The sequence below is a fragment of the Oreochromis aureus genome, linkage group 19 (assembly GCF_013358895.1).
Source record: "Oreochromis aureus strain Israel breed Guangdong linkage group 19, ZZ_aureus, whole genome shotgun sequence".
Classification (NCBI taxonomy): Eukaryota; Metazoa; Chordata; class Actinopteri; order Cichliformes; family Cichlidae; genus Oreochromis; species Oreochromis aureus.
Genome location: NC_052960.1, coordinates 23,118,774 through 23,144,745, shown reverse-complemented (window position 1 = coordinate 23,144,745; position 25,972 = coordinate 23,118,774). Strand labels below are relative to the sequence as shown.

The 25,972-nt window shown below is 41.5% G+C and overlaps 4 protein-coding genes and 1 long non-coding RNA gene across 8 annotated transcripts in view; 2 read left to right on the top strand and 3 right to left on the bottom strand.

Annotated features, from left to right (window-relative positions):
• The window catches only part of loxl3b (lysyl oxidase-like 3b), a 32,319-nt gene extending 27,348 nt beyond the window's left edge, over positions 1-4,971 (top strand). For all 3 annotated transcript variants that reach the window (XM_039603311.1, XM_039603312.1, XM_031742062.2), the window contains 4 exons: positions 530-645; positions 809-945; positions 3,990-4,101; positions 4,207-4,971. In XM_039603311.1, the coding sequence (XP_039459245.1) occupies positions 530-645; positions 809-945; positions 3,990-4,101; positions 4,207-4,280 (439 nt within the window). In that variant the 3' untranslated portion in view covers positions 4,281-4,971. The remainder of the gene's footprint in view (positions 1-529; positions 646-808; positions 946-3,989; positions 4,102-4,206) is intronic.
• Positions 4,972-5,760: 789 nt separating this feature from the next.
• mrps26 (mitochondrial ribosomal protein S26) lies at positions 5,761-9,342 on the bottom strand. The gene is made up of 4 exons (XM_031742072.2): positions 8,954-9,342; positions 8,536-8,682; positions 8,301-8,424; positions 5,761-8,215 (listed from the first exon to the last, which is right to left on the bottom strand). The coding sequence occupies exons 1-4, from the start codon at positions 9,172-9,174 to the stop codon at positions 8,084-8,086; spliced, it is 624 nt and encodes a 207-aa protein (XP_031597932.1). The 5' UTR covers positions 9,175-9,342; the 3' UTR covers positions 5,761-8,083.
• A 16-nt stretch (positions 9,343-9,358) lies between these two features.
• Positions 9,359-25,972, top strand: part of LOC120434754 — a 41,712-nt gene continuing 25,098 nt past the window's right edge. The window contains exons 1-2 of one of the 2 annotated variants that reach the window (XR_005609331.1): positions 9,359-9,390; positions 10,271-10,424. This is a non-coding gene — a long non-coding RNA (uncharacterized LOC120434754). The other variant, XR_005609330.1, reaches the window with a different exon arrangement.
• si:dkey-33c12.3 (uncharacterized protein LOC335380 homolog) lies at positions 10,915-13,987 on the bottom strand. Its single transcript, XM_031742071.2, has 3 exons — positions 12,782-13,987; positions 12,180-12,304; positions 10,915-12,023 (listed from the first exon to the last, which is right to left on the bottom strand). The coding sequence occupies exons 1-3, from the start codon at positions 13,787-13,789 to the stop codon at positions 11,963-11,965; spliced, it is 1,194 nt and encodes a 397-aa protein (XP_031597931.1). The 5' UTR covers positions 13,790-13,987; the 3' UTR covers positions 10,915-11,962.
• On the bottom strand, positions 17,487-19,294 carry LOC116322072 (nanos homolog 1-like). The gene has a single exon (XM_031742069.2). It carries the CDS (start codon positions 19,159-19,161, stop codon positions 18,475-18,477), a length of 687 nt encoding a protein of 228 aa, XP_031597929.1. The 5' UTR covers positions 19,162-19,294; the 3' UTR covers positions 17,487-18,474.

Genomic DNA, 25,972 nt, shown 5'->3' with positions numbered 1-25,972 from the left:
ATTATTTCATTTAAAAAGGACTAGAGTCTAATATAAATCCAGTCTACTGTGTGTGTTTTTGTTTAGTCTATAAGTGCTAGTCTGTAAAAATGTGCTCAGACTGGAGGAAAGAAGGTAGGAAGGGCTGCTTATGTCTGCTACTCAGATAACAGCAGAGGACAAATTGTGTTTATCCAGTAACATGACTGGTGTGAACTGACTGAGTGTTTAGACTTTGGGGATAAGTGTTCACAGGTCATATATTTGAGGCGTTAGTATATCTATTAAAAACATGTCCTAGTATTGGATTGTTAGAATGAGCATCAAACTAATGCACTTCCTGTGTTATCTTTGGTTTTTATCATTTTGCCAAATATACAACATGTCAGAAATTCCTGTAAAGTCATCCTGTTTTCACCATGTAGATTCCAGATATAAACAAATACCATCACAGACTAGAGAACTCGACATCAGTGTGTGGTCAGTCATCAAAAGAGAAATACGGGATATGCAGGATTACATTTACTTCTTTTTATATTATATATTACAGCCACTACCACAGCATGGATATATTTACCCACTATGATTTGCTGAATGCCAACGGTACCAAAGTGGCAGAGGGACACAAAGCCAGTTTCTGTCTGGAGGACACAGACTGTCAAGAAGGTCAGAATGATGATTTTTCTTTTTTTTTTGTCACAACAATTTCCTTTTAATGAATTTATTATCAAATAAACATGACCAGAAAATTTCCTAATGACCCTTTTGCATTGCTGCTAGTCTTTCAAACATATCTCACTGAATCTGTCTCTTCTTCTGGGACACTCAGGCATTTCTAAACGATACGAGTGCGCCAATTTTGGCGATCAGGGCATCACCGTGGGCTGCTGGGATTTGTACCGTCATGACATTGACTGCCAGTGGATTGACATCACAGACGTCAAACCTGGAAATTACATTATGCAGGTGAGACTGTGGGACTCAGTTTGTAGAAACCTATTTGAGAGAGTTATAGTGGAAATTCAAAGCACAGAACCCCAAAAATGGTGACGCTCAGATTGGTTTTATCCACATGAGGCCAGTTACAGAGCTCTTTGGCAGATTCCTATATATATTTCAATGCTAGTAAAGGCAAACAAGGATAGATGATGCTTTGATTGATTTGATAAAAGCTGATTTCAGGCATTGTTTGATGAAGCTGTGGCCAGATATGGCTTTTGATTGTACTTCAGCTGCCGTGTTTCAGTTTATCATGCTAATACTGGAGCTTCAGTAAGCCAGCAGATCCATTACCACTGCACCTATACCTGTTAGAAACATTGCCAGGCAACACAGCTATGTCTTCTTCAGAATTCAATTGTAATACAAAGATTTATTTGATTGATCAAAGTGTGACAGTCTCTATAAATGGAGACGTTTTGACTCTTTGCTGATCTAGAGCAAAATGTGAGGCCATCTGTTCAACAACTTAACACTTGGCCAAAACTGAGTCATGGAACGATGATCGCAAGCAGCAAATCTACAGCAGAATGGTTGACAAAGAAAAGAAGTCCACACTTCAACCTGACTGAGACGTGTGGTGTCACCTTAAGAGTGCTGTGCATGTGATTCAATGAAATGAAGCAATGCTGCAGAGAAGAGTGGGCCAAAATTCCTCCACAACGATGTGAGAGGCTGATAAAGTCCCAGATTACTGCTTCATGTTATTGTTGCTAAATGGTTTCTACAAGCTACTGAATCATGGGGTGTACTTAGCTTTTTACTTTTGTTTTTTGCAGGACTGAAGCTTAATGTTTCTCTGCAGGAAATAAAAAAAGGACTTAATTTTTTCAAGAGCTCCACACATAATAACACCTGCAGGGCAGATTAAGACAGTTGATCTCTATAGTTTTCCTTTTTATTTCTCTGAAAGTCCCGTTTTCAGAGCCAGGGAATAAAGTACATCATCACTCGTCATCATCTTCACTGTGATAAGGTGGATACAGCAGTGTTTAGTGTGAATTGTCGCAGCTTTATCACTCTTTTTCTGTCGAGAACTCTTCTCTTTAACTTCTCTTATACTCAGTAGCGGTTTTAGATACGGGCGACACGGGCGGTTGCCCGGGGCGGCATCGTGGTGGGGGGCGGCATCACGGGCATCGGCAAAAAAAAATAAAAAAATTGCTCGTACTCATGCTGCCCCGACATCATGCCAGCGCATATTGGGGATGGCATAGGCACCGATCGGTTTTCTATCGCCCAATTGCTGGGAGTAAGGGCCCTCCGTTTGCGGGGTATGCCTGCTGCTTGCGGCACAGGGAGGAGAGGGCGGGGGCGGCGGGGTTCTCTGGCTGGCTGGAGCAGCATCTAATAACCAACTCGCAAAATAAAACAAAAATAAAAACAAAGCAACAACACGAAAACACCAGACATTATGATACAGACTTATAATTTGCACCGATGTTTTTCTATATTTCCCTCGGGATGAATAAAGCATAATCAATCAATCAATCAATCAATACACGAAAAGTGAGCGCGAGAGCCCTCGGCCTGCTCGCTGCTGAAGTCAAAGTAAACTTTATTGTCATCTCCGCTACATACAGTCCAGTATAGAGAGAGACGAGACGACGAGGCTCCAGTTACAGCAGTGCAAGTAAACGAACAATAAATATTTAAGAGTAAAAAAATAAATATACACTTTAGGACCAGGAGTAAAGGGATCAATAACAATTTAAAATGTATATTTTATCCATCCATCCATCCATCCATCCATTCGCTTCCGCTTATCCTTTCCAGGGTCGCGGGGGGCGCTGGAGCCTATCCCAGCTGTCATAGGGCGAGAGGCAGGGTACACCCTGGACAGGTCGCCAGTCTGTCGCAGGGTGTATATTTTATATTTTGTTGATTTAAAGTCTCACACACAACCTGTTTTAAAGTTTAAAAAAGAGAAATGAAGGAGTGTAGCGACTTCCACAGTCGCTAGAGGCCGGGACTGAGCCTGCCTATTTGCCTGACGCGCTGTGAACTTTACGCAAAAAAATGCGAGAGGTGGAATTTCTTGCTTGTTTATTAAAGTGCTTGAAAAGTTTACAGAGCAATGTGATCGGCTCATGATTCAAACTCTTAAAACATCACAGGCTCTAACGCAACAAGGGGAAACTCGTTGTGTTGCGGTCAACAAAAATACAGCTACCCAGCCCTGCTCTGTCAAAATCAAACCAGTGAAAGACAGACTGACAACGCCCTCTTAATGTCACCGCTACCACCCACGTGACTCCCGTTACACATCACCATAGCAACCAAACAAATGAAAACCCAGTGATCATTAAAATTCAATACATTTAATTATGGCTCCTACAAGGAGAAACGAGCAAAAGATACAGGTAAGCAGATGTGTCATTGGATAATGGCAGGTCATGTATCCTAAAACATTAAGAATCAGAATACTTTCTTAATTATGTGGGTTACAGTTCCTCCAAGAAGAAATGGTAAAAATAGTTACAGTAACAGACTAAACTCCAAACAATATATACAATAATATAATATTAATATAATAGTAATTAGTCAGTGTCAATTGTTGATTTGTCCTGTTCTCATTGTATGACTAATTATGATGTCTGTTTAGTAGCCGTTTGCATACTATATTTTCTCTGTCTTCATATGTGTGTATGTGTGTGTGTGTGTGTGGGGCGCCAGAGGGAGTGTTCGCCCAGGCGCCAAATAGGCTAGGACCGCCACTGCTTATACTCAAAGAAAATTCTGCTATAGAGAAAAAAAAATCTGAATCATCTTTAGCGTAACGATGGCTAAGTGGCATGCCCACTATCATCCAGCTTAGGTTTGCTTTAAAGACAGAATTGCAGACATTTTCAGCTCTTTCAAACCAGAGTGCCTTCATTGGATTTTGTCATCACCCTGCGGTCTCATTTTGCATTTTCGTGTGCTTAATATACTTAGCTTTGGGTCATACAGCTTGTCTGACCATAAAACCACCAGAGTAATAGTTTTTTTTATACTTCTCCTGTGTTCAGGTTGTAATCAATCCAAACTATGAAGTGGCTGAGAGCGACTTCACCAACAACGCCATGAAATGCAACTGCAAGTACGACGGACATCGGATCTGGTTCCACAACTGCCACATTGGTAAGCAGTGGAAAGCAGTAAGACTACCAGATAATCATAATGATACTAAATGTACTCTTACTGGCATCTTTGACCACCTTTACTGATTATTTAATCTCCCTGCAGGGGATGCATTGAGCGAGGAGGCAGAGAGGAGATTTGAGAAATATCCCGGACAGCTGAATAACAAGATTTCTTAATCGCCAGTAACTTCCCAGCAACTTAGAAACCAAAGCGGGAATAAAGATACACCTCACTAACTCAGAAAGAAAGACACAAACCTTTTGTCTTCAGGTGCTAAAACGGATCCCCGCCACATATCTCTAGATTTGTAGTCACTGAAGCAGCGAATGTGTGCTCTACGTGTGAATTATTTTACTTGAATATTCAAGTGGTAATTTTTCGTGTAGTCTGAGGTGAGTGGGTGCTATATTTTTACTGCAAATTAAAATTTTATAAAGTCAGTGAGACAGTCTCCTGTGTATGATCGACCTTTTATATTCTGTTCCGTTTATGAGTTATGACTGGGTTTTTTAAAAAAAATTTAATCACCATAAAGAGAAAAGCTTCAATGTTTTGCGGATATATATGTATACAGAGATGCTTTTAAACAGCTTGTTTAAGTAATAACATCTGCCTTCGTGTTTACAGTATTTTGTGAATGTATTTATTGCCAACATGGAGGTACTAAAGAATCATTCTGGGTCAACAGCAGTATTTGGACCAGTTTGAAGCCATCGTTAGCTTTAGTGCACACATGTACTTTAGTAATCTTTGACAGATTAATGGGCAAAGGCCAAAGAAAGCTACAGTTACGGTTAGATTTGTTGTATTTACTCTGATGTAATCACACCTGCTGCACCAAATAAAACAGAGAAAAACCTCCTGAGACTCGTTTGACCAGGAATGATTCACTGCAACAATACTGAAGCTGTAAAGCAGCTGTTTTCAGTGCCTGTAAACACAGTCTGCTACAGATATACCAGCCACACCGGTGGAAAAAAAGCAGCGTACTTTGGTGTTACAGAAATAGCTGGTCTCTGGTATTGTATCATGCTGGTATTTTACTTTTCCCGCAATTATTTTGTGGTCATGTGGACCACTGCTCCAAGGGTATGCTCCAACAGAACAATAGCACTTTTGTTTGGGTTCCTCACACTGAGCCAGCAGCTGACTGCACAAATCCAGCAATGACCTACTGCAGCAGTACAGAGTCAGATTATGGTGAAAGATCATTTTGATTTAAAGTATGATAGATATGAGTTTTTTAAAAAGATGATCTGTTAACCTAAGTCTATGTTATAAAGACAGACAGTAATCCCCCAACCCATCTGGCATGAAAACAAAGAGGTCTGCAGGGCTGATTGCTCAGTTAAATTAAAAGAAAACCAGGTGGGCTGACTGAGACAGAGCTCTCATACCAGTTGTCAGCTGTGTGCTTCTAAGTTCAAATCAATCCACTGTTAATCTCAGTCTTCCCTGCCCGCGGTGGAACAATCCTGTTAACCTCCCTTACTAATCACATCAACCGTGTGCAAAACATTGCAGCGGCTCAGCAGCAGAGCTGGTATGCACCTGTTTGTAAGAAGCCCTGAATGTGATTATTTAATCACTTAATGGTGTCTATAGTGTAAGAAAACACACAGGAAAAGGCCATCGCAGCTTCCTAACACTTTGAAATGGCTTATTAACAGAAATGTTTAATGTACAGTGATACATAATATATGAAAACAGAAATGTACGGGATCCACTGAAGAATGTGGGACCATAGAAAGTTTAACAGGAAAGTTAGAACAGGTTAATATGTATGATATCGTGGAAACGTGGTTTAAAAATGAAGCTATTTGGGAACAACTGGATAAATGCAGAATTTCTTAATCATTTTGTGCACTCTATCAACGCAGCATGAGACCAAAAATGAAAAGAAATAACAAGGAAAATCCTCCAGGTTTACCAAACAATAAAGGGACACTCTGTGTTTATATGTAATGTTATTGGCGGCCTTTTCTTGCTTCAGCTGCTGCGGGCTGCTTGGGTTTCTCGAGGTCTTTGCCTGTCATCATCATCTCATCAGCCTGCACACCTGGCCTGACAGAAGAGGATTACGCCGCTTCAGCAGAGCGGTGTCATACACATAAGCTGGCTAATGTTCTACTGAGTAGTCAGACAGGCCCATGTAGAGAGATGGGCGCCACCTATAGGGCTGCAGCTAAAAGTACATCTACTCCCAGTGGATACCTCAATCTCTTTCCCCCCTCTAAGGTTTACTAAGGTAGCTCTACATGATTCACAGTTCAAACTAATCCTTATTGGAGCAGCCCCTCGGTCTGTCGTCTATCTGAAACAAGCCACCCTAGCTCATCTCTCTCTTTAAGGGAAAACAGCAGGTAGGTGAGGCTGCTGTGTTTGAGAAGATCATATTTAGGATATGGACTCTCACCAACATCACAAGGAGCCAAAAACAGGAAAAAAGCAGCTGAAAAGCAGAAAGTGAGCCTTTAAAAAGCGATCTGAAGCCTGAGCGTCACTGGGGATACTTTTACACACCTCCCCATCTTAAAATTTGTTCAGATTTAATATTTAGAGGTGGGAATCGCCAGATACCCCACGATACGATATTATTGCAAATTTCAACATTTTGCAATATGCTGAGTATTGCAATAAAATATATTATGATTTATCACCTTATTTCAACTTTAAATTATGTCCTCAGTTAAATTTTGTCAGAATCTGTTTTATCCAGCGGCATAAAGTTCTCACTTCAGTTTTGGGGGGGTTATTTTGGCTGGGAAATGAGATTGTCACCAAAACTGCCATAAATGTTGTTGTAAGATGGAATCAGTCTTCTATTGGCAAACAATTTGGCAATTACATGCAATCTGTTTCTGATAGTAAAGCAAATAACTGAAAAATCATCGAAAATCCAATATTTGTTGATGTCTGCATAGACAGAAATTCACATTTAACTATTACCTTTTCACTCAGCAACCTTCCTCTTGTATAGGAACATAACCAGAATACAATCAGCTGGTAGCCAGTTGAGTCGAAACCCTTGGAGTTGCTGTCACTGACAGAGGCTCAGTCAGATCGTGAACAAACATTTAGTCACCACAAGCCACTAATGTATTCATTTTGTGTTTGTGTAGCTACATGGAAGTTGCTGTCCTATTTTTACTTGTGCGACTGAGCTTTACTTTTGAGCCGATTTAATCTAAGTTTTCTCAGGTAACATTAGCTCAGGATGGCGGTACATGGGATGAGACCTCTTGTTCAGTGTTACCAGAGGATGGATGCATGTATATAATACGACTCAATATCCTACTCAGCATGCAGAATGCACCATTGTTGAGTCGTGCTAATTATTTCACTGGACTATAATCCCTGACACGTGTGCAGCCTGGGAATGTAGAGCTAATATTAATTACCAGTAGTTTGGACCTCAGATTGTACTGCACAGATCGCGGTTTGGAGCCTTTAGGGAGTGCCCCACCTAACTTATATGCATATTGAAATCAGATTAAATTTCATGTGCAATCAAGGTAAGAAAATGCATTTTAATACCATGGTTCAACATAAAGACCAGTTATCATCATGAAGTCAATATAAAGAGATCCTGACCATGTAGGTGTGTGATGGTCCTTAGCCTTCAAAATGAAGGAGAAAAATGAAGTCCCGTTCTTCAGCAGCCGTTTCAATACTGTTTACATTAATTTACCCTAAAACTCATGACAAATGCCAGCAATGATTACATGTTGTTTATGGCGAATGACTTAAATAAGGGACAATATAAAGCAGACACATGGGGAAAATAAAGGCTGTGTGACCTTGAGGTGAGACTACCAGGTCAAGGTGTGAGCCTGATGCCATGCTGGAAATGTTTTTTGAAAAAAAGATTTTTTTTTCCAGCTTCAAGGTGTTGAAATGCTCCTCCAGAGGGAGTTGGATCACTGAACTGCCGGATTAGTCCGGACACAACAGAGTCATGTCTGTGCATCCAGTAGTTTCACTGCAGCACTGTCTGTTTGATGACTCTCCCTTCTTTGTCAACGGCAAAGTTGTAATTCTTTGGATTGTCCAGTGCCTCCTCGATTCGTTGATCCAAGTTCTCCATGGTGATGAAGTTCTTTACTTCCTCCTGAAAGAAAATGAAAGTTTTGTCAGTTTATCAGTATGTTCCCTTTGATTTACTTGCATAGTTTGGATGTAGAAACAAACCCTACCTGCAGCTGCAAAATCTCCCTCTCTTTTTCTTTGATGAATTCTTGCTGTTCCTGTTCCCGCTGAATGGCAGCTTCTATCTTCTTGCGCTCAGCTTCCTCTGCTTCTTTCTGGACCCTCAGAATTCTGAAAGGATTTCCCCCCCGAAAAACATCACTTTTAGAATGAGACAGTTTCCATTCTGCAAGTGGAAGAAAGACAAAGACTGTATTCATGTTCTTCATCTTTTCTGCTCACCTGGCTTTCAGCATGCGCAGGTTCTCCTCGTTGTTCCAGGCCATCAGGGCTCGGTGCTCCTCCGCCTCCTGCCTCGCCCTCTCCTCCGCCTGGGAGCCCGTCTCCTCCTCGTACTTCTTTCGCAGCACCTCCTCCTTAAACTCCAAACTGACAAACATAAAGAAAACTAAATACTCCAATCACACTGTCTTTACTCCAAATCTTAACGTAACACCAAGCATTTATCGTTTCATGTTTCTGAGACAGTCTTAGTCACATATTTGTGTGTAAGAGGTTCGAGAAATTGTTTTCGAGTTCAGCTTTTTTTAAGCAACACAGAATATCTTTAAGACTGACGGGAAGGTCAAATCAGCTCACTAAGTTGGAGTGACTATTTGTCACGGGAAACTGATTTTAACATACTGTGATTTAAACGTACCGGAGCGCCCTCATGATCAGCTTGTACTCCGTGTATCTCTCTTTGAGAACTACCATTTCCACCGGATCGACGGGGGGAGGCACTTTAATTCGCCCCTCTTTGGACTTGGCTACCGGGTCGGTGCGAGACTTTCGGCCCCGGACAGCTTCCACGAGCACGGCGCTCCTGGGCGCTAAGAGCCGTACCGCCTGCTCGCTCCTTCCGCCGATTACCTGGAACATGTCAGCGTCTAAATGTAGTAACAGGTGCCGAGTCCTAGATGCTAAATGTAACGCTTAATGAGAGCATTTGAGTTTGAAATCTGCGGTCTAGGTTAACATTAGGGCACGAATGTTATCGACCTAACACGGCTGCCATTTTGCTGCCCTCTGACCAGCGGAAGTGATTAGTAAAGAACGAGCTGCGCATGCTTGACTGCCTCCTGGAGGTTAGCAAAAGTGAGTTAGGTACAGAATGAGCTATCAATAGTTATCAAGATAACAAACTAGGTTAACCAGCTTAATACACGCTGTTTTCTAAATACATTAAATGTGAGACACAAGAGTAAAGCCATTTCTACGAAAAATATTTTATATTATTTTAGTGATATCTGTCGGATTGACATTTTCAGTGGTATGATAATTTCATGTTTGTGGAGTTTTTCAATTAAGAATTGTGAATAATTATGAATCAGAGGGGGTGTCAAATGGACAAAAAGGGCCCTCCAAAGGGTCCAGTCCGGCCCCTGGATAGCTATGTGGAAAATGTGGAACTCTCAGAGGAGGAGGCCATATATGGTAACCTTAAACTGTATTTTAAGTTTTTGGTTTTAGTGTTTTTACTGAAGAAGAGATAACTTATGACCTGTCATACACCAGAGTAAGTAGATTACTGGTTAAAGGTTAATTACAAGAAAATCAGTTTTTCTGTTTTTGGTATTAATTTTAATAACAGAAACATTCCTTCCTATTCACTATTTACAATAGAAATTCCTAGTTGTTAAAAAGTAAATAATGGAAATGTTTCTGTGAATTCACAAATAATTTTTGATACAGGACAAAGTCCTACATTTCTTTATTTCCTTTACAGTGTAAGCCCAGTGAACCCAGCTGACATGTTTCTTTGATTTACTGCAGGAAGTATTGTTGAAATTACACTTTTAAATAGATCTGAGGGATTAAATGTGTAGTTAAGCTTCTTTACATTGAAAGAAACAAATTTTGTGGTGTATTTTGAAAGCTTTTTAGGCAATAGCTTCATTAGTTCAGCCCACTTAAGAGGAAATATCGTTGTATGTATACATTTGTTGTCTTCGTGATTCTTCTTCTTTCTTTCAAGGTTGAGCAGCTTGACGCCTGATGTCAGACCGGTGACTGATGATCCTGCTGAGGCAATATATCAACACATTACAGGTACAGCCGGCTTACCAGCAGCATGGAATGATGGGAAATGGTGCAGTGCCGCTGTGTGTCGGTCGGTGACATTGAGAGCTGTAAGTAAAGAGAAACTATGTGGGAATGCAATCTTAAACAGCAAAATGGCACCATTGTTACTGTTATATGTGATTTTCAAGTAGGATATTTACAGCAGCCTTAAACATGAGTTTAAAAAAAACAAACCTGGTCTCAGTTATCAAATGGTAGTTGCGGTTATTTTATCATTTTATTTTCTAATTTCCCAGAATGTCTTTAATATTTGACAAAACCCCAAATATGAATGAATGAGACATTATTTTGGACGCATTTGTGTTACTAAGGAATGATGTTTAGCTTTGTAAATTGGTGAGCACTGATTAAAAGTTTTTTAACTTTAATATGTATTTTGGACGTTAGAAGGTGTCATTCACCTGCTAACACTTAAGTTTATTAACTTGCATCTGGAGCTAAATTCAGGCTGCATTGATGTCGGGGTGTGTCCTTTAGCTTTTTGTCTCCTAAACATCCTTAAAGGTGTGAAATGAAACCAAAAAATGTGACACATGCTGCAGATGAGTTATATGTTTATTCAGCTTGTTGCCGGCTGTTACAGGTACACCACTTACAGGTGCAGACTTTGTATTACTTTCACAGATGTAAAGCACCACATAGATCTACGATCAGCAGACAAACAACAAGGAGCTCCTGCAGTTATCTTTCGGCTTCACTGGTTAGCTGGGAATGAACTTACAGGACAAAAGAAATCTAGTGTAGTTAGACTCAAAGACACAGTACGTGATCATAAGGTGGAACCAGTAACAATTAGTCTTCCGCAGCATATAAATGTCCAGATTGGTTTTTGCTGAAAAGTAGGAAGGCCCAAATTCACTCTGGTTTGTTACTTACAGCTTTTGTGTAGACGTCAATGCAGAGGAAGACAAACTAAAAAGGACACAAATGAGTCGATAACATAATGAAAAGAAAATTTTAAGGTTACTGGTTCACTGACTACTACTACTACTACTAGAAAACCAGGGATGCAGGACATTCATTGATTGGAAGAGTTCCTTGAGGAAAATCAGCTCAAACACATATAAAATCCAAGCACTGAGAGTTATAGGTTGGGTTTTTTACATCCTCATTAACAAACAATTGGTCAGGTGTTTGCACAACGAGGGTTCAGAAAGGTCAGATGGTTAACTCTACTGTTGTCTTGAATGTCATACGCGTCTGACTGAGAGGAACTCCACCAAAACAACGCTGCTGTCCGACGCAGATGTGTAACTAATGCAGTGCAGCCACTCTGCCCTTTGCAGTTCGCCTTCTACTTGATGTGTAGTGTCAGAATGTGTGTAGAAGAAGGGGGACTTCTGGTGGACCTCTTGTTTAGCACAAGGGCACAGCGGTCTTGAGAAAGGTGAGCTTTGATTTGTAGTTTGGGATTTTTGGGGTAAAGATGAAATGAATTTTGTGGGGAAAGAGGGGAAAGTGAAGGGAAGAGCATGAAAGAGGGAGAGAGGTCATGTTAGGGAGGTATTCTCAGGATGTTCAGCTCAAAGATGAACGGGTAGGAAGTTAAACTTGATTTATGCCAGGGTCGGTGGCATTTAGGTTTTTAATTTAGAGCATGAAGGGAAGGGTACGCCAGACGAATCTCCTCCCCCTCCAGGAGTTTCCTGTGAAAGTAAAGGAAAACGGATTGTTTGCTGTTTATGTCTTTATATATAGCTGAAGTAAGACAAATTAAGTTAAAGTAAGAAAAAAAAATCATGAAACTTTACTGAAAACAAACACTGTTGGTGTAGATGAGCAGGAAGAAGGGCGTGTGTCACCTGTATGCTGCTATTTCAATGTCAAGGGCCATCTTCACATTGAGAAGGTCTTGGTACTCTCTCAGGTAGCGCGCCATCTCCTGCTTAGCTTCAGCAATATTGCGCTCCAGCTCACTTATCCTCATCTGTAAAAGTAAAAAACACTTCAGCTCAGTTTAAGTGTCACAGTTAGCGACAATCTGCTTCAAGCAGGGAAATGGTAAGGAAGAGTAGCTGCTTTGGTGTGCTCTCCCAGTTTGTTTCGACTTTAACCTTGCAGACGTTCACCTGCACTGTGAGCCTGTCATTATTTCCTGCTGTGCAGTAGAGCACAGGGAGGGTTAGCTGCTGCAAAGAATATATCTGCATGTCATCCTGTAGATGAAAGAAAGTTATTTCTTCTTGCTGCTTCTCTGCTTTTTGAGCTTCCTCTCGTTTTAGCTCTAACTGGTTAACTGTGTAAACACCACTTTTTCAGTTCTCTGCTGCACTGTTTCAGAAAAAAGACTAAAAAAAAACAAAGGAAGAAGGCTGAAAGTCTATAAGTCATTTTTGAGAATAAGGCTGATTACAAGCTCCATTCTCCCTATGCAGGCTCTAATTTCCCCGGTTCTTTGGCTCACCTGGTACTTTTCCACCTCCTTCGACTGTGTTTCTTCCAGATCTTCCAGTTGCTTATTCAGGGAGTCGATGACATTTCGGAGTGCCTCGATCTCCGAGGAGCGGGACTGGAGCAGTCTCCGGTACTCCATGGTCTCCTCCCGGATGGCGTGCACGGCCTCGTTGTTTTTGCTGGCCATCTCCGCCACGCTTGCAAACTTGCTCTGGTACCACTCCTCGGCGGCCTGCATGTTCTTGTGCGCCAGCCGCTCGTACTGAGCCCTGATGTCTCGCAGCGCGGTGGACAGATCAGGCCGGGACACCTCCATGTCTATGCTGATGTTGGCCACCTGCAGCTGGGCCTGCAGCTCTGCTTGCTCCTCTGCAAAGACTTTCTTCAGGAACACCATCTCATCGCACAGGGAGGCCACAGTGGCTTCTGCATCACAGTTGTAGACCACGGCCCTGCTCGCCTCCTCTTTGGCCCTCTGCAGGGCCTCCTCGGCATCCATGCGCCGCCGTGCCTCCTCCTCATAGCGCTCCTTCATCTGCTCATACACATCGCGCAGGTAGTCCTTCTCTGCCTCCATCCTCATCTTCTCCCCGTTCTCTGAGTCGATCATGGCCCTCAAACTCCGTGCCTCACCTTCATAGAGCGCCTGCAGACGGGATGGATCGTTCTGCCGCCTCCTCAGCGCATCTAGCTCAGCCAGCAGGGCTCGGTTCTGCAGCTCGAGGTGCCTCACCTTCTCAATGTAGGTGGCGAATCGGTCATTCAGGTCCACAAGCTGTGCCCTCTCCTGGGAGCGCAGGCCCAGCAGCTCTGTGTTTAGAGAGCTGGCTTGAGCCAGGTTCATCCTCTGAGATCCATCTGGAAGGGAAGAGGAGGAGGTCCTTAGGATCCTCTTACCAGATGGAGGAGCTCGTGAAGAAGGGTAGAAAGATGAAGACACGGAGGATTTGGTGATGGTTCGGGAGCCTTTGTAGCTGTCCCAAGGGCGGCGGGTGGAGAAGAAGGAATCGTAGCTCATGATGAAGTTTTGTTGTGGATTTTTTGTTTGTTTCTTTGTTTAAGAAAAGGAAATGTATGTTTCAGAAGGTTTTTTTTTTTATGTCCCCCTTGTTCTGCACACCATCGGTGTGGATGAGTGAGCGCTTTTGCACTGCACCAGTTCAGTGATGCTGCAGATCCCGAGCTTTTATAGAGTCACGTTGCTCCCCCCCTCCACCACAGAGAAACATCAGCGCTGTCAGCATTCGCCAGGCCAATAGCAGGCTGCTGCAGTGAAGCGAGAGCAGCTTGGTTTGGAGATTCACTTTCAGCCACAGCAGGCAGTGAATGTGCGGTAGGGCAGATTTTTATTTAATGTGCTCCAAAATAGCATTGAAATCAATCATTGTTATCCCTCTATAAATTCCCAAAGGTGGTATTTTACTTTACTTTATACACTCAGCACAGGCTCAATTGCATTATCAAGCAGGGTACTTGCTTAGATGAAATTTTAAAGAAACCTGGGATAGAACATATGAAAATGACTTGAAACAAAGACTTTTTCCCAACCCAGTCAGAGAAAATCAATAGTACATTAAGAGAGAATAAGGGCATATACCATAAGGCATTAACAGACAGGCATTTAAAGCATTTAATGCTCCAGGGAACAATATTTAATAATTACTACAGAGATTAATACATAGATGACATCAGATGGATTTGTGGTGGACGTGTACTACATTTTAAAGAATAATAGGAATAATAGGAACTGAACACTGAACACATGGTTCATTGTTGGTTTATTGCTTTTTGAGATATTGAACAAACAATTACTTATTCACGTTTCCTCTAGATTGTCGTCTTTCTTAACTGCCATCTGTGCTGTTGCTGTGAAAGACCTTTGGTAGATATACAGCCTCCTACAATACCCTTATACTGCTTTTATTTCCAGAGTGTCTTTAGACATATCTGTTTGATCTAATTAGATTGCAAACTGATGAGTCAGGGATGTTCTTCAGCTGTCCTGACTCTGACAGCGCGTGTGGGAGACACCACTGAAGAAGAAAGTGCTACAGTATCTGTATGTGCTGACACACAGAAACCCTCCGGCTGTTTAACACTCAGAGATGAGTCAGAGTATACGCCTAATCAGCCTTAGTATTTACTTAAAAAGAGGCATCAGGCTGATCTAGCAAATGGTTACAATTGCTGCTCATGTTTAGTGGCCATTAAAGCAATAACTCTTCAAGGTTTATCGCAGCAAATGTCTCTACAGACGTCAAAACATTTAAAAAGGACAAAAAAAATCTGTTACAACCTGGAGAATCCATCCCAGCATCCTGTTAAAGGCAAGAAACTCATAAAACATTTTGAAAACGAAGTGCCATGCTTTATTGTTTGTATTAAAGTTGTTTTTTTATTAGGAGGAAAAACTCTTTTTTTGGTGCTTTTACAAGTATTTTAAACATCACATTTTAGCTTCAAAGGCTGAACTGTTGTGTTCAAGCCTTAAAAAACACTGATACTGCTACACGGTGCCACTAGGTGGCAGCCTTCGTCCTTCATTACTGAGGAGCGGCCTTTAGACTGCATGAAAGTAACATTATTGGTAATGTTGTAGTTCACAGTAGTCCCCAATAGAGGCTATTGAAGCGTTGCTTTACATTTCCTTATTTCCCAAATGTGAAATGGATAAGTGTTATTATACAGAGAGAAGCAAAAAGTGTCTAATTTCTAAGTCTCTGCTGTGGTTAATGCAGTAGCTTAATTCAAATTGATTTATAAAAACAACATTATATATCAAAAATGTTACTGGCAACATCTTTCATAAAATATGTGACAGTTATTAGAGAAATCTATAGACTTTTACTGCACAAAGTTTTGGGGGGTTTCTGCCAAATACCTACCAGCTGTAATTCTTTGCACTTTCTTTGCAATGAAAATGATCTCGGCTAAAAGGGTCTGTGAATAATCCTGAACAAAATATAGTCTTGATTTAGAAGAAAACATAAGGCTTCAAAATGTAAATCATTTAATAATGAGTGAACAGCTTATGCTGCTTTTGTTTCTGTGTCCTGTCATGTCTCACTGAGATATTTGAACACAGCTATTAATGATATTATGTAATTCAGTTGTATTTATATAGTGTCACAACAACAGTCGCCTCAAGGTGTTTTTGTAAGGTAAAGACCTAGAAAGAAGTCTGTGAAGGTTCTCAGTCATCCAGGTCATCGTAGTCAAAGGAATTCCTGAGTTCCCTCCCCAGTTCCCTCCCCAGACGCCTTAACGCCCACTCACATCCTGGGCCATCTGACCTCAGGAATTCACATGACAAAGTGGGGCCAGGTCTCACAATGAGCTCACCCGAAACCCTGGCTGATTAGGTCCCACACCCGCTTTCACACCTTGGCTCATGTGATTAGAGGATCAGGGGGTCCTTTGTCCCTCCTTGGGGGGATACTCCCACTGGGTTTAAATCTGGGACTCTCGGCCATTTGACCTTAGAACTGAAGAAGCTTCTCGGATGAGAGGTGAAACGTCTTCAAGCAACTTAAAAAATTCCAGACGCTTTTCTTTGCAAATTCCTTTGACCTAGAAAGAAGAAAACCATAATAATCAAACGCCCAACGAACAAGCATTTGGCAACAGTGGGAAATAAAAACTCCTTATTTAACAGGAAGAAACCTCAAACAGAACCAGGCTCAGGGACGTCCAACCATCTGCCGTGACCAGTGGAGGGTGAAGTGATATTATCTGCTTCCTCAACCATGACATGATATCACATCATCTTCTACATACATAAATAAATAATAACATAAATAAATTCCACAGTACATTTTAGGCAATTAATTGCAAAAAACAAACCCAAAAGCCAATATAATAGAAATTAAAAGTCATATATGCAAAGTGATATTTTTTAATTGTTAGAAAGTTCAATAAACACTTAAGATTTTCTGGTAAATGTTTCATGGTTCAGGCGTAGAAGGGTTAATTCCATATTTAAAGTTGTCACTTAACCAACGAAAAACCAGTCCTAAAGTGCATTCCTCCACACCACACATGAACCTAGATTCAGGATATCTGGATCCAGATTAGCTGGGGATATTTTCTTGAGAACATCAAGACAAAGTCTTTCTTCTTCTTCTTCTTCTTTTTTTTTTTTTTAAATTTAATGTGTTTGTGACAATATTACATGTACATATAATATATAATTTTACCCCATCTCATGACAATTATGAATGCCTTTAAAAATTCCTGGATCCAAACTCAGATTGAGATTTTTTTTGGGTGGGGGGGGACAAATGCTATAAATACTCCTCTGAATGAAGATTTTAGGGGCTTTCTGTAATAAGATCAGCACTTAAACATGTTATTATCCAAAGCGAACTTTAAAAGATACACATAGATCATAAATTTAAAAAAGAAAAAGAGAAAGAATGACTTACGTACACACAATTTTCCAGTGGATCATAAAGTTTTGTCTAAAGATTTAAAAACGTTTTTAGTGACTGCATTCAAGCGTTCAAGGCTTAAGGCACTAGGTGGCGCAGTTGCACAGCTTGCCAGTGTGGCAGCTGTAGATGGTTCCAGATGAAATAGTTCTGTGAATAAATGTATTTCCCCACTTACCTTTGACAGCATACGTTCAACTTAAGATGCTGTCATCACCTGCTGCAGGCTCTGCCTACAGCTACCATAATCATGATCGTGTCAGCTTAAGTCTCGTACAGTCAAAGAAATCTGCAAATTCCATGTTTATTCAGAGGTCATTTACAGCGAATATATTTCCCAGTGGTACATAAAGTAAAAATAAGTACATAAAACATTTTAGTTGACAGATAGACTTTGGAATGTCAGGCTTTTCATTGCTAAAATTGTTTGTACATTTACAAGAATTGCAGGTGCACATTTCCACGTTTAAAAAACAAAACAAAAACAAGTCAGTGTGTGTTCTTGAACTATATGACAGAAATGAAAGAGGAACTGAGCGGCGAGTCAGATCTCACCTCCAGTGTTTTACATTCACTTGAAATGTGTAAGATGCCTATTTACACGAAATCACATAAAGAATATCAGACATGAGCGACGTATAAACTACAGAAATTTACCTTTAGGCTAAGTTGCAATACAAAAAGTGTATTCCTTTGGTAGAAAACATTGATCTCAAGGAAGGGAGAAAAAAACATGTGCAGGACATAAAGAAATAGATCTTGCATCTCTTGCACGGCCTGTCACACTTCTTACATCCATGGGGCCAATGGGCTGTGGGACTAAACATTCACCTCATATCAGGAGTGCTGCATATTCATTTATGTTGGCAAGAGCAGCCCGCTGACATACTCTGGGCTGTTTGCACTGGCACTGCGTTACTTGAAACACAGCAACTTCTGATTATAGCATGAAGGCGATCATTCACAGGTCGATCTGTACAGTACTTTGGTTCATTTTTTAAATCACCAAGTCTTTAAGAGTGCTGGGGGTTATATTACGCGCAGTGCGTCCAAGTGTAAACTATGTGCCCACAGTTACAGTATAGACAGAAACATTGGAAATGAAGCTGTTACATATACAAAAAGAAAAAAAAGAATAGAAATCTTGTTTTCTTCAGATCGTTTCTTTCTTTTTCCAGACTTGTCTTGTGCGTCAAATGGAGCGATTTTACTGCCATACACATTAGTAATTTCAGACAGTGCAACTCAAACGTCATTAACTTCATCTGCTCGCTCAGAAGATTTTCAGCCGTTTGCCAATCGCTCTTCCCCCCTTTGCAACTCTCTGGCTCGGCTGGTCTTTAGAAAGCGGGCAGTACTTGATGGTGTGCGCATTGTCACCGTTGGCACTGCAGAGGGGGCAGGTGTACGCCCGGAGGATGGGGCAAAGCACTCTGCCGTCCGCTGTCTTCAGGATATGGGTGCCGTAAACTTCCTCTGGTGCGCCGTTATTCCGACAGAAGACGCACACTTTCGGCTCCGGTTTGCCCCTCTGAGCCTGTTTGCGTCTTCGGTCCATGGCGAGCAGGTCGAAGCCAGAGAAGCTTCCCTTGTACGAGGGGGAATCTCTGTCCCCCAGCTGCGAATCACTAGCGAGGTGTTCGTATGGCCTGAGAAGCGAGATGCGCTCTTTGAGATCATAGATGGAGATCGGCGGGGAGCTCGGGGCCGCGCAGTAGCAGTCCAAGGGTCCGTCGTTGGTGTCCCTGCCGTGCCCAATTACGCAGGAGCAAACCGGGGAATCGTCCTCCAGTCCCAAAGTCGCTTTAAGAGACTCAGTTATAGAGTTAGGGCTGAAGGGCGGACTGTTGATCTTATTTTTGGCGACAAGTGTCGACAGCCCGAGGTAGTCGTTCCAAAAATTAAAGGTGTAATCATAAGGAGACCGCGCGTCCAGGTAACCGCGGTCTAAGAAATCCATCCTGTCAGAGCCGCACAGTTTAACGTCCACACTAGTGAATAGGCGTTTTGGATTGGATGGCTGTCAGCATGGGGATCCTGTGGAGGGTTCCTCTCTCTGCTCCTGCTGGGTCTACTTTGTAGAACATTGAGCATGCAGGCGCTGATAAGTTGCCCAGAATAAAACACGGGGGCGTGGTTTGGTTCAAGTTGATTTTCTCTGTGGCCCCATAGGAGGGTCTACAGAGCAGGGAGTGACTGAGCTGGGAACTCATTTCCCCTCCCATAATATGACGATTAGCACCGAAATCTCTTTGTGTTAAAAGAAAGTAATCTACCCTGTTGGTTGGGTTTGAAAGAAATCAGCTGTTACTCTGTTGAACTTACCGTCAAGATGTTACTGGTTTTGTCACATCTTTTTGTTTCGTCAATTTACTTTTTTCCCCTACAGTTTTTAGGATAGATAGATAGATAGATAGATAGATAGATAGATAGATAGATAGATAGATCGATCAGAGTGGATTTGACATGTCTTCCAGTGTATTTTTTGTATCCTCCGAGAGTACAGATTGTGGCTCTAAACAGTGTGAATAATCTTTCTGACCAAAGATTTACGGTCCAGCCTGGTTAAGTTGTTATCCATGTAGATATTATGATATTTGTCGAACTGGACTTGTGTAGTTGGTTGGTTTTTAATATCAGTGGTGCTCAGACCATCATCATATTTAAGGTCATAAGAATAATCTCGCCTGGTTTGTGTCACACCAGTGGACAAACCGCCTTACATTTGAATGATACATGCTTATATTTTCATTCTTAAAGACTCAACTCAGCACAGCAGACTTGACTTATTTTCTCTGATTTATCTCCTCCACAGCCACAGAATCGTGGCAGGAGGGTTCAATTTTCCATCTGCGCTCTATTGCACTTTTGATGACATTAAATAAGATATTTGTTTAGCTTCTTTTTTAATCTTCATCTTGTGAATCGAGGCTTGTTAATATCAATATAACATAGCCTGAAAAGTAAAAGTCACAAAGATGCCAAAACTGTCACAAGGTGTCACAAGTAGGAACTCTTTGATTTAGGGAGGGAGGTCACAAGCCCTGAACAATAGATTATGATGTGTCTTAAAGAATAGGTCATATTAGACTTTGTCCCATCATAGCCCATACTGGAATCACATTATGAATGAGTCTTATAACCAATATGGATAGAGGAATCGCTACAGCAACCAAAACCTATTCCTTTGTGCACATGGGTGTATGAGAATTGATTTAATGCTTGTTCCTTAGACTAAAAGTCCCCAAAGTTTGTTTTTTACAATGCCTTATACAACTTTAATGACAATAACTTTCTAGTTTGAATGAGTTGGAGATTCATCAGTAGCTGAAGAGACAAAAAATAAAAGAGTGCCACCTAGTGAAACTAAAAATTGACAGGAAAATTCAAAAAGTGTAGGACATAGTGATGTAACGCCTCAAGAAGCAGTGACCTTTAAGCACACACAAAAAAACATCTTGTGTTTGACCACTGTAGCAGATTCCATCCTTCACCGATGATGAACCTGTCACTTCTGCATGAAGCTGCACATGTTCTGCTTCCCCTGAGCCCACGGCTTTGTGCTCACAACCAGTCCTCCTCTGCTCCATTGTCTCGTCTCTGTAGCAGGCCGTTTAACTTCATTAATATGCATTAAAACGGAGTGTGCCACATCTGTGTGTGTGTGTGTGTGTGTGTGTGTGTGTGTGTGTGTGTGTGTGTGTGTGTGTCAGTCAAAGCCCTGTAAGGAGGGCGCCCAAAAAAAGAGCTTGATAACTGGCCCGACTGCTGGGACAATGACTGTGTTACTATTTTTGTCACACCCTCAAGTGAAATATTAAGGACAGTGAAAATTGAGACAAAAGTCATTTGCATGTCTTATATTTTCAAATTGGAGCTCAGATTCATTTTCTATGACTGTGGTGGTTTTCATTGATGAAATAAAACCAGTAACAGTCTGCTACAGATTTAGACTTAGTCTGTGGATATGATTCTGCGATTCGTTTACAGGAAAACAGAAACAGCGTCGTTTTGTAAGCCACTTTGGTGCGCCTTATAAATGTGCCTGTTTATAGGTTCATGTTCAGCCCCTGGGAATATATATTGTGGAATAAGACCTGTATTTGGGTCACAAAAGGGGGGGGCGTGAGTTTCACTCTAAATCATGCCAAAATCTTCAAGAAAATATGCGTGCATCCAAAATTTGCACGGGCCTATAAATCCTGGGAAGGCTTCTTTTAAAAGCGATTACATTCGCTGCTGCTGCGAAAGTTTCCAGTGAGTGTAAGACGGTTCAAAAGCATGAAGAAAATCATGTTAGCGAGACAGTTTCTTGTATGTGAGAATAAATTATCATCAGAATACACCACATGGTCTCTTTTCAAGGTCACCTCCAGCTCTGCATGCACAAAGGAAATCATGAGAGAGCATTTAAAAGATGAATGGCTGCCATATCACAATGGATAAATTGCGCGGGGGCCAATATGACATGTGGCTCTGCTGCTTAGGGCCTACCCCTTATTATTCTTAATGCAAAACATGTTTGGCAGCAACAAAGGAAGTATTGATAATGAATATGAATATGAAATGCATTTATTTATTTTTACATTAGAAGATTTTATTTCAGACTCACACTACTTGAAAGCAGGGCAACAGCAGAAAGCTTTGTGGCATGAGAGGAGAATAGGCAAGTTCATTTATAAAAAGCCTTTTAAAAGACAGGTCAGCTCATAGGTGCTGTACACAGTAAAGCAGTAAAGAAAAGAAATGTTTGCTTAGTTAGTAAGTCATGGTGCAGTTAACTGCATCCATTTTCTTAGCTTAAGCTTACGGGGCTGCCAGAATCTATCCCAGCTGTCATGGGGCCAACACAGAAAGTGAGACAAGCACACACACTCACATTCAAACCTACGGCCAGTTTGAAATCACCAATTAACCACAGAGAATGTCTTTTACTGTGGGAGGGAGCAGCTTTACTAGCAGGCACAGTGAGGCCATGCAAACTCCACACAGAAAGACAAAAGCAAACAAGGTGGCTCTTATTGTGGATTTAAATGTTATGTCTTTAAAAGAAGCAAACATATTTTAAATCCCTGTTGGTCATCTACTGCAGCTTTAAAAAAGTTGCTGGTCTGCTCTCTCAAAGATGGAATAAACCTACGGTACTAGATTTATGTTTTTTAGAGTAAAAACCTTTGAAGGTGAGTGTAAAGTGCAACTTTAGAGCAGAAGCAATACGATCAACAGTTATCGTCGCCTCTGATATATCCTATTTACGGTTTACTTCATATTAACCAACACTGTGCACATGTGAAGTCTGACGCATTTTTTACTTTGATTTTCTTACATTCAATATGCTCCTAAGGAAAACACAAAGGGGCGTTGCCTTTGTTACTGCTATATTTTGCATTTAAATGGAGGTCATTGATAAGAAATATGCTTTTGTAAATTACTAGGTTTCATTCCCTGGAGACAGAGTTGATATTTGAAACAATAACTTCTAATAGTTGAGCTTTAAAAAAAAACAATAAAAACATTTGTCCACAATGGACACATAACAAGAAGAACTGAAATGCGTCATTTACATTTTAAGCAATAAGAGTCACTTGAAAACAATGAACGATAAGCTTAAACTGGTAACTGGCCAAGATAACAATAAGTAATCACTACTTCCATTGTAGCCAACCAGCAGTAACAAATGTTGCTTTGTTCACACAAAATGTGGCCATTGTTTAACTGTGTTTACTTCACAGCCCTGTCTGGCCTCCACACAGGCTCATTGCAGAGTGCGAGCCACAGCTAGTGTTTATTTTCTTCTTTGTTTTACATGGATAAAGCTACAATAAATGCAGGGACTCTGGCTTGCAATGGGTTAAAAAAAAATCTTCATGCATAAATACGGCTTCAGAGTGAGATGATGGTACCCAGAGGCCTCCCAGGCAGCTCTGTCTGCTCTACAGCCGAGGCAGAGATGGGCAGCCGCTGCATCCCCATTCATCACTGTCAAGTTGAATAGAAAATTAACAAATCCGTTAATTAAAAGACCTCTCTAGACTCTGGTGTGTGTTTGTGTGTGTGTGTGTGTGTGTGTGTGTGTGTGTGTGTGTGTGTGTGTGTGTGTGTGTGTGTGAATGTGTGTGGTGGTGTGTGTGTAACCCGTGCCAGCTGCACTGCTTCATTGTGCACGCTACAGCAGCCTGGCACAAGAGACACACACAACACTCCCTTCAATGCTAACATACACATGCACACAAACACCCACCGCTCCTGCCGACCCCTGCCATTCCTGCCGCTGCATTAATTACATAAACTGCATAATGTGGCCAGCCTGAGCTTCATTTCATTCCCAATCTCTGTCTGTCCCCAGACACAGACTAGGGTAGGGAATCAGTTGGGGCTTTGATCCCTGACCTCTGCCTCCTCTCATGGGAATATAAGCCTGCGCCCCTAACGGTCATCCATCTGCACACACCCCCAAGACCCCCAGCTCCTAGATTCAGCCCAACCCCAGACACGTGTCACTGTCACCAGCAGCAATAGGGAGCGCTAAACAAGCCAAGGTCAACCTGAAATTAGGGGGTGTCTTTCGCCCTGTCAAGTGCTTTGTCACGACCACCAACTCGCTGAATGCCGCCTGCTATTACTTACCCCAAGACTCCACCCATTCCCCCCAACAGCAGGCATTCACGTATTGACACACATGTACTTAATACCCTCTCAACATGGCTGAAGTGGTATGACTGAAAGCACTGCCAGTCCGCATGTACAGCTAGAGATTGGTGGACTTTTTTTATTTAAAGCTGATTCCATGATACACTTTTTAAAATCCATTCCTTAAAATTGAGAGGTGGACTAATTAATCAGCAATAACATGTATTGTGTTTTAAAATTCTCTCTCTGGCATACACTGCAAACCTATAATGGTTCCAGCTTATCACAATGGAGTTTGGCAAGTGTCTTTGTTTTATTAACAGATATTGCAAAATGATTCATTGATAAATTACAAAACAGTCAGCAGATCAGAAAATTTTCTTCTTGTTTTACTTTACACATCTTTGAAGAAAAACTGGGATTATTGCTAACTCCAGGTCATTTTTAGCTAGCTAGTAATTATTCGCTCTCACCCTAACTGGTCACTGCAGATGGCCCCGCCCCTCCCTGAGCCTGGTTCTGCCGGAGGTTTCTTTCTGTTAAAAGGGAGTTTTTCCTTCCCACTGTCGCCAAAGTGCTTGCTCATAGGGGGTCATATGATTGTTGGGTTTTTCTCTGATTGTTGGGTCTACCTTACAATATAAAGCACCTTGAGGCGACTGTTGTTGTGATTTGGCGCTGTATAAATAAAATTGAATTGAATTGAAATTAAGGGTTTGTTTGGCGACAAATCATAGCTTGCTATGTTGTTGTCTTCAGCTGGCTAATTTTGTCTGACCAAAAGCCAAAAGTGTGTTACTATGTCATCATGTAAAAAAAGCGATGGCAGACAAAGCAAAAACAACAATAAGATATGAGATTGCAGACAAAGCTATTTTTGTTTTGTGCCTGCTTTGCAAAGTACTTTCCATGATGGGTTTTAAAGTTGCATATATATATTTTACTGCTAAATAAGGGGCCATTGCTGAGGTCAGTGGCTGTAACTAAACATGTCACCACAAGGAGAGCAGAGGAGGAGAAGAAGGGACGTTGTGGGGCATGGATCAGAAACTTGTTTAACTCACCCAAATCTGCAGATTAGAGCGGGAAGTGGTCAAAGGGCTTAGAGTGTATCGGTACAATGGGGCAGAGAGGATTAGAAGTGGATTCACTGAGCCCCTGCGATGCCCTTCATCTCTGGGGGTCCACAGCCAGAGCACCTTTGTTGGGTTAACTAACGGCACTTCCCATGGACGCAGTGAGCAGACCAATCCCTTTTTAATGATGCAGGGAAAATTCCATTGGCCCTGATTATCACAATGCATTCGAGAGCCACCATTGTCCCACACACCATGTCAAGCTTTTAAACTGTGCAGCCAGGCGAGTGGGCTGCGTGGTGATTGAAGTTTGTTTGTAGCATTTTAGCCAGGCTAGAAAGAGCCTCCGCTAAAACAATGCTGATATCTACATCTATTTTATGGTTGGAGCATAATGCCTGGGCTTTAATTGCCATTGTGGCCACCGATGCCTTAAATAAATGCAGTCGTCTTGAGTTTAATGGTTTGTAACAAAGCACTATAAGATGGTGAGACTGTAAAGGTAAAAGGTTTAATATCCTGTGGTTCCAGCGCTGTGGAGATTGAAGTCTTAGTGATGAATTCCTCAGTTGCAAAGGTGATCTGCAGAGAAATTGTCAGCGCAATTGACCTAAAACTTGAAATGTAGCTGCACAGATATTGGTTTCACACTTCTCCTCGTAGATTAATGTTCAGAAAAAGCTTTTAAAACAGTCATGATAATAAAAAAACATATAACTGATGCCTCAGAAAGAGTTGAACTAGAGTCAATGATAAGTCTTCTCTGTGTTGCACTTTCCTTGCTGATGATGGTTGACACATAAGTGTTTATACAAAAATCTGCCCTGTTTCCCCTCACCTCACCCCCAACCCGTCACGGCAGATAAATGCCCATCCCTGAGCCTGGTTCTGCTAGAGGTTTCTTCCTGTTTAAGGAGTTTTTTTCCCCACTGTCGCCAAGTGCTTGACCACAAGGGGTGGTCTGATTGTTGAGGTTTCCAAGGGTCTTTACCTTACAGTATAAAGCATTTGAGGTAACTGATGCTGTGGGTGGTGTTATATAAATTAAATTGAAAAAAGCTAATT

What these genes read in the sequence shown, in the direction of transcription:
- si:dkey-33c12.3 (XM_031742071.2), bottom strand. Translation starts at nt 13,789, where the DNA reads ATGAGCTACGATTCCTTCTTCTCCACCCGCCGCCCTTGGGACAGCTAC. An exon ending in AGGAGGTGGAAAAGTACCAG is followed by an intron (nt 12,305 to 12,781) that starts GTGAGCCAAAGA and finishes TTACTTTTACAG; the next exon opens with ATGAGGATAAGTGAGCTGGA. An exon ending in ATTGAAATAGCAGCATACAG is followed by an intron (nt 12,024 to 12,179) that starts GTGACACACGCC and finishes TTACTTTCACAG; the next exon opens with GAAACTCCTGGAGGGGGAGG.
- mrps26 (XM_031742072.2), bottom strand. Translation starts at nt 9,174, where the DNA reads ATGTTCCAGGTAATCGGCGGAAGGAGCGAGCAGGCGGTACGGCTCTTA. An exon ending in CTGCGCATGCTGAAAGCCAG is followed by an intron (nt 8,425 to 8,535) that starts GTGAGCAGAAAA and finishes AAATCCTTTCAG; the next exon opens with AATTCTGAGGGTCCAGAAAG. An exon ending in GGGAGATTTTGCAGCTGCAG is followed by an intron (nt 8,216 to 8,300) that starts GTAGGGTTTGTT and finishes ATTTTCTTTCAG; the next exon opens with GAGGAAGTAAAGAACTTCAT.
- LOC116322072 (XM_031742069.2), bottom strand. Translation starts at nt 19,161, where the DNA reads ATGGATTTCTTAGACCGCGGTTACCTGGACGCGCGGTCTCCTTATGAT.